Source organism: Lichenostomus cassidix, chromosome 4 (genome assembly GCF_008360975.1).
Source record: "Lichenostomus cassidix isolate B80296 chromosome 4, HeHo_3.0, whole genome shotgun sequence".
In the NCBI taxonomy this organism is placed as follows: domain Eukaryota; kingdom Metazoa; phylum Chordata; class Aves; order Passeriformes; family Meliphagidae; genus Lichenostomus; species Lichenostomus cassidix.
The window spans coordinates 16,465,983-16,473,032 of NC_139484.1; the positions used below are offsets into that span (position 1 = coordinate 16,465,983).

At 38.9% G+C, this 7,050-nt stretch overlaps 1 protein-coding gene across 1 annotated transcript in view; it reads right to left on the bottom strand.

Annotated features, from left to right (window-relative positions):
• MMRN1 (multimerin 1) overlaps positions 1–6,279 on the bottom strand; it is a 38,620-nt gene extending 32,341 nt beyond the window's left edge. Inside the window, exon 1 of the mRNA XM_085058026.1 lies at positions 5,636–6,279. Coding sequence (XP_084914152.1) covers positions 5,636–6,162 — 527 coding nt within the window. The 5' untranslated portion in view covers positions 6,163–6,279. The remainder of the gene's footprint in view (positions 1–5,635) is intronic.
• Positions 6,280–7,050: the final 771 nt, after the last annotated feature.

Genomic DNA, 7,050 nt, shown 5'->3' on the forward strand with positions numbered 1-7,050 from the left:
TTTCCTTTTTTTGTATGTACAGTGCTGAAGCCTTGGACTGTGAACAGCCTCTTTGTTTCATCTGATTTTTATTTACTATATGTCCTCCATCATGCTGCAAAAATTAATTCACCATATCCAGTTATCTAGCATCTCACCAACCTGTTTCAGCATTTAAAATGTTCTCTTGTTGCAATTCAGATCACCTCTTTGATACATGATCTTCCACTCTGTGTTCAGAGCCTTTTAAAACAATCAAACTTTTCCAGATAGAATTTAGACTTTGGAGAAGATACATATTAATCTCAAATCTTTGAGAATTATCCAGTAAAACACATTTGAAAATGCAGACAAACTTCTATTTAAAAATGTCTGAATTCTGCCTTTTTACTTCTGGAATATAAATTTATTTTCCATCTTCTAATTGACCCAGAGTACAAAATTCATTAAGGTAGTTCTGGTCTAGTTTTCTGTCAGGGCTTTTTTCAGGTAACCTTCAGTGGTGTTGGTTTTCACTGCTTTATTAGTACGCTTGCAATCTACAGAAAAGGAGATTGCAGTGTGTCAGGGATGGCTTCTCCACTTTGAGAAACACTGATGACCAAAAAAAAAAGCCTTTGTAAGTGATAAAATGGAAATATAAAAAATAAAATCCATTGGAGTCTCAGGGGTGACTATTGTCCTTGTTTATTGTGTTCTTTTGGGCAGTTTCTCTTTTCTTATTTACCTTCATTAAATGATTAAATGCCTTGCCAGTTTCTTTGTACCTGATTTGCCACTTAATCACACAGATATGTATCTTTATGCTGTCACTGATTGAACTTAGGGAGCTCTTGAACAGAAAGAATCTGAGCCAAAGTCCATGAAATTCAAGGTGATTTTTTTCCACAGGCTTTTCCTCATGACCAGTGGTGTTGCTTACCAGGAATGTGATACAGAATAGATGCTCTGACATTTGGCAGAAAAAATGACATTTGAAACACTTGCATTCTCTCTCTGGCAATGCAGATAATGACTTTGGAAAACATATGGGGACACCTTGCTGCTGTCCTTTTCCTTGCCAAGTCTATTCTAGAATTAGTGTCAGTTCTCTAAAATGTTAATGGCATTCAGATTTGTAAGAATGCCTTTTTTCTGTGCATACCTGAGCAGATGTCTCTGGTGTACCTTAAATGAAACACTACAAAGAGTTGAGTATTTTCAGTGACTAAGAGGTAAATCCTAACCCTTTGTCCAGTTTGTTAGAGTAATCCTAATCTATTCAGAGGGGTGAAGGGACATTGTAGGGATGGAAAACTGTTTCTAATTTTTGCTGTTCCAATGACCGAATGGGACAGAAATTGTTTCCCAAATAGAAACCTCCCTCACCATCCTGAAAAAAAAATCAGAAATCATCTGTATAGTGGTGCCCTATCTGATCACAGAAAAGCCAAACTACGAGACTCTGAGGAGGCTAAGTACTTTGTGACTGTCTCAAAAAACCTTAGTGGAGAAGTGATTTTTTTCCCCATGCTTTGTTTCCTGTGCTACTGAAGACATTCTGTCATGACTCTACCAAGCCATCATTGCCACTTGCTATGGTCTTTAGGACTGCAAGGGGAGTAACACTGAGCTGCATAGGAAAACTCCATGGTGGGCTTACAGCCGAGCATCAGAAATACTTTCAAGGTGCTGCTGGACAAGAGTGGTTTATTGCAAAGATCTTCTGCATGGCTGGAGTGCAACATTCTGGGGACAAAGATTGTCAAACACGCCCTGACACAGCCACCAGAACCTCAGGCCAGTGTAAGAGTTTCCTCCTTACAGGTCATAGTGAATATACCTAGTGAGGCAGAAACCTAAGCCACATGTGACTGTATTTTTTGTAAATGAACAGTGATGCAAAATCTTAGGAAATTGATTCAGGAATTGTTCTCTCTGCTCCATTAAAAAGTGACATGATGAAAAGAGACTGTGAACCTTGCATTAACTAGGCAGTTAAATCAGGTTTCTATGTGTCTCATGTATCTGAACCAGCTGCTGATCTTAACCATTCATTTTAATTTGTCAGTACACTAGAATTCTACCAAGCTGATACAGGCAAAAGCAATTTCCAGGGAAAAATGCAGATGGCTGGTCATGAGAATTAAATATTTCAGCACTCTTATCACATGTGACAGCTAAGCAAATCTGTCCCTGGTGCTGACTCTATTAAACCCTTCTGTGCCTAGTAATAAAATACTTTCACCTCACCACTACCCAAGGTAGTGGTAGAGGAAGTCTGTAAAGACCCTCAGTGGTTTCATGATAACTGGAAAAGGTGTAATATACATATAGTAAGAGAAAAGAATAATGTAGAGCCAGCCAACAGTGTGGCGATACTGTGGTTAATTTACAGCCTGAATGAAGGTCTCCTGTAGGCAGGAGCTGCCTTGAATAGCAATTAATAAAATAAGGTTCAGAATGAAAAGATAAGCGTGCTAGACTCAGGACTCCACCTGAGATCTACTCCATTGCACCACTGTTATTTAAGCTGCTTTACACGGTGAAATACTGCAATTGTCTCTCTCCACAGGCTGAAAAACATGAATCTGAAATGAACTCAATTGAAAAGAATGTATCATAAATTTTCTTCTTTGACGCCAAATCGATACTCAGATTTAGTATCACTGAATTTTGGAAAGATTCCCTCCCTCTAGTTTCCCAGAATTTCTTCATTTTTCGATATGGATTGCACAAAACTTTGAAGATAGGTTAAAAAAAAAAGAAAAAAAAAGCATATTTGTGGAGACATTAAGTTTTACATTTCAGAGCTTAAATCAAATTCATTACTAGGAGTGAAGAAAGGAATTTTCTTTCATCTCAGGCCATTCCAGATGTTATCCTATGAAGTTTTTTTATTTTTACAAAAGCTTGGGTGCAGACCCAGCCAGAAGGAGGATACCTCACCACAGAAAACACTCTTCTGAAACGGTCTGAGAGCAGACAGCTACAAATTGTGTCCTCCTGTACCCATTCTAAGGTTAACTATAAAGTTGTTCCAATGTGAAAGAACAGGATTTAATTGCAATTTTGTGCCAGTGAAGAATAAGGAAGAGTTTAGTGTTTTTAGAGAAAAAGATATGCCCAATATTTAGCCCCTGTAATACCACATCAGGATGTGATAGAGGCTCAAAGCCTAACCTGATTCTAGTGTGCATGTGATAAGACATGGGTGCATAATATTGTCCTCACATAACCTAGGGTAGAGATAGCAAGGGAATTAATTATCTTTGTAATTAAGCCATTAAGGCACATGACCTTTTTCAGAAAAGGGTATTTAGGTAATTAAGCTTGTACAATGGGCACATATTGTACCTCGTGGGTAATCTGACAGCCCTGGGGACTCTCCAACAAAGTATATGTATTGGTATTTTTGAAATTTTGTATATGTATTGGTATTTTTGAAATATGTTTAAAAAGAAATGCTAATTCTTGTTTGTTTTCCTTCCTCTTGTCTCTCACAGATCTCTCTCTATTGTTCCTTCTATGTGGAGCCTCTTAACATCAGCATCTCTGCACATATGTTAGCACAATAGGTTGCCATAAAGGATTACAGAGTCATGCAGTTCCTACAAGGTCACTCAAAAATTCAGGTTGGAATACAGACTATAAGCAAAGAGGTGTTTTAATTCAAAGTAAATTTGAAAAGCAAATTATTCTTCCAAATTTCCTCAGAGACAGTACACTTTACAACTGTGGAATCTGCCATTGAGTCATGCTGTGCTCAGGCTTCAAATGAGTAAAACCTTGAAGAAAGCTGTATGTCTTTACTGGAAGTCTTAGTGTGATTGGTAACAGTGAGCACACAAGACTTGGCATTTTCTCATGCCTGTGTTGAAAAAAAAAAAAAGAGTGACAAGCAACTTTATTATTCATCCAGGTCTAATTCATAAGGAAAGGAAGATAGAACAGTGAGGTGACTTGAGTCACAGTCCAGGTCATGGCAAAAGTAGAGGGAAAGTTCAAAACACCACAGCTGATTGCAAAAATACGCATATACAGTGGGAAGACAACCCTTGTATCACAAGAATCTTACTGTGAAAAGAACTGAACCACAGCTAGAACTGTAGACATTTTTTAGAGAGAGGGAGGCTCTGTAGCTCAGCAATTTGAGCAAGAGAGTGGGGATTCAGCATTCTGTTTTATGCTGGGATTTTGTGCTGCTTCACATCCCTGTAAATTTGATATGCAATCCTGGCTTTATTGCTAACTGGCTCAGTGGACTCAAATATGCATGTCGCACAGCAGTTTGCTCCTTGACCACTCATGAAATTAGGTGCTGGCAAATACAAGATTTTCTTATTTTGCCTCTCTGCAGTTGCAACCACATGTCATTATGATAAATAAAATATGAGGCCATCTTCACCTGAGACTAATTTTTGCTACTTAAATTCATATCTCCCGTAAAAGGTAGAAGGAATACCTGCTGATTCACAGAGTTTTCCAGAAGATTAATTTCATTGGAATACTATTCTTGAAGAAAGATGAGAAAGCTAAAGACCAAGATTAGCATGTATTAGGATTTGTTTTAATGGAGATGTAGCTATCAGCACTCATGTAAAAAGAGAACTGATTTAACTGAGGTGAACTCGGTCTCTTCCAAGCAGAGGCAAACGACTCCTTTCCTTTGGGCCCTTGTCCATTATTTCCCTTATGCACCATACAAAACAAGCTCAGGTCAATGGGAATCTTTTCTTTCAGCTGAAGGAACATTAGCTGCCAGCCACACACAGCAAGATAATTGAAGGAGTATTTCTAAGAGATGATTTATTCGCTTTTGCATGAATTCGGATGCTAACACTTGGGAAAGTGCTATCAAAAGAACAACTCTATATTCTGAAAGCCTGCTCTCCATAAATACTATGGAAAACATCCAATCCTTTGTGTCTTTCATTTTCTAGCAGTATCTGATTATATATCAGCAATTAAGGGAAACTTGCAATATCTGCAAAGTCAGTATTAATATCCCCATTGAGAACTGAAGACATTGGGGAACAAAGAAAATAATTGAGTGTTCCAGAGCAATAAAACTAGACAGTATAGTTTGATATACTCTATTATGCACAGATACTATGTATTAAGTTATACAGTTCTAAATGCACATTCGCCTACAAAACCATTTTTCATAAGTTTTTATCACAGAATAGGCTGTTTCAAATTGTCAGACATTGATGCATTTTGTACATTTAATTGCTTGTATTTTCAATTCAGTGGAGAAGTTTACAAACACAATATTTTTTAATAGATTCCTAATGAAATAGTGCATTTGCAATTTCTTTCACCCAGAAGAAAAGACAGGAGAAAAAAAATCAGTGTTAGTTTACCGTGCATAAAACAGGGGCCATCTATTGTAGTCCTTTCCTACCCCTATATGATAATGACTTTCCTGTTGATTTTGAGATAACTACCCTGAGGAATAAAACATTACAGCATTTACTGTGTTATAAATGTTACAATGGTTTTGCCTGACTAAATGCTGCCAGTTTGGTGCCTTGCTTGTTTTAGATGGTCCTTTTTAAGGTCAAAAAATAATTTCACTGAAATTGCTAGGAGTTTTGCCAATTATCTCACTGGAAATAGGAAAATAACCATTCCTAAGCAGTGCACAGGAGACAAGCAAAAATACGTAACTTACTTTCCCCTGGTAGTTTCAAAGCCAGATGCTTTGGAGTTGGGATCCTGCTGGGTCCTGGTGATACCAGAGCTGTGAGAAGACTGCTTGCCAGATCGGTTCCCTGTAGTTTTATCCAGGCTTGTAGTGACCCCTTGAAGGAGAGGGATGTCTCTAGCAGTGCCTTGTAGAGCTGTCCCTTTGCTGCCAGATGAGCTTCCCATCTTATCTCTGCCAGAGTCACCGTCACTGTGTCCTTTTGACTGACTTGCAGGGGTAGATATTGTAGGACTGGAAGTTTTCTTCACTGCTTTCATTCCCAGTGTCTCGCCTGAAGATGCAAAAGGGGGTGCCTGTGAGGCACTTGCTTTGGCAGCTTGGATTTCAGAAAGGGGTGAGCCCCTAACTGTGGTCAAAGATGGAGTCAAGTCTGAGTGACTTGTCTGGGTTTCATCACCTTGTCCTGTTGTCAAGAGTTTTTCTGGAGTGTAAAATCCATGGCTGCCACTCTGTAAGTGCAATAAGAGCAGCAAGAAAATTATCTCTCTCATTGTGATGGTTTGTAAATGCTATAAGTTATCTCAAATTTATTTCCTAAACAAGAAACCCTGTAGTTTCTCCCTCCTCCTGGGCTGCTGCTCAGATAGTGAGCCTGCCCAGAGGATGCCCTGACAGGCTTTATTTCTGTAGAAAGGAAACAGGTTTTGGTGTTTCGAAACTGACTGAGGAAGCCTGGTTTCCTGTTTCTGTGGATCCCTCTGCAACCTGTGACCCCTTGGAGAGCAGGAGCCTGCAGCCTATGTGGGAGGAAAAAAGAAGTCTCTGCAGAAGGCACAGGATAAAGATTAATGGCACAATAGAAATGTGGAAAAATATGTACTGTGAAGTAATCCTGAGGGATAAAACCTGAAATTATTAGCTAATTTTCCTTTCCCATGTACATGAACAGAGAAGTGATGTGTCACATGTGTCCTTTAGATGGTTCAAAATTCTGACCTTGTTGTTGGAAAAAGAGTTGGCAAAACCGATGTCCTACACAAAGCTGAACATTTGCTGTCTTCTCTTTTTGTCTGAACATTTAATCCCACTGCTGCCAACAATGAGGAGATAAGGGAGAGGTTCACGCTGTATCCACTGTTGATCTCCATGCCTGGAGATACTCAAAATTCAACTAGACAAGACCTTGGGCAACGTGATCTAAGCTCTGCTTAGAGTGAGGTTTTGGACCAGATGACCTTGGTATGTCCTTTCCAATCTATATCACTCTATGAAATTATGCTTAGTAGCTGCCAGGTTGACCACTGCAGCCAGGAAAGAGGATATGAAAGCTTTCCTCCCCTAGTGCCATTCTCCAGCTCTCTGAGACTAGAGCTGGTTAGTTTGAAGGAAATGAAAGGGAAAGGGTAATTGCTGAAGAAATTGCATAGAGAAATACAACA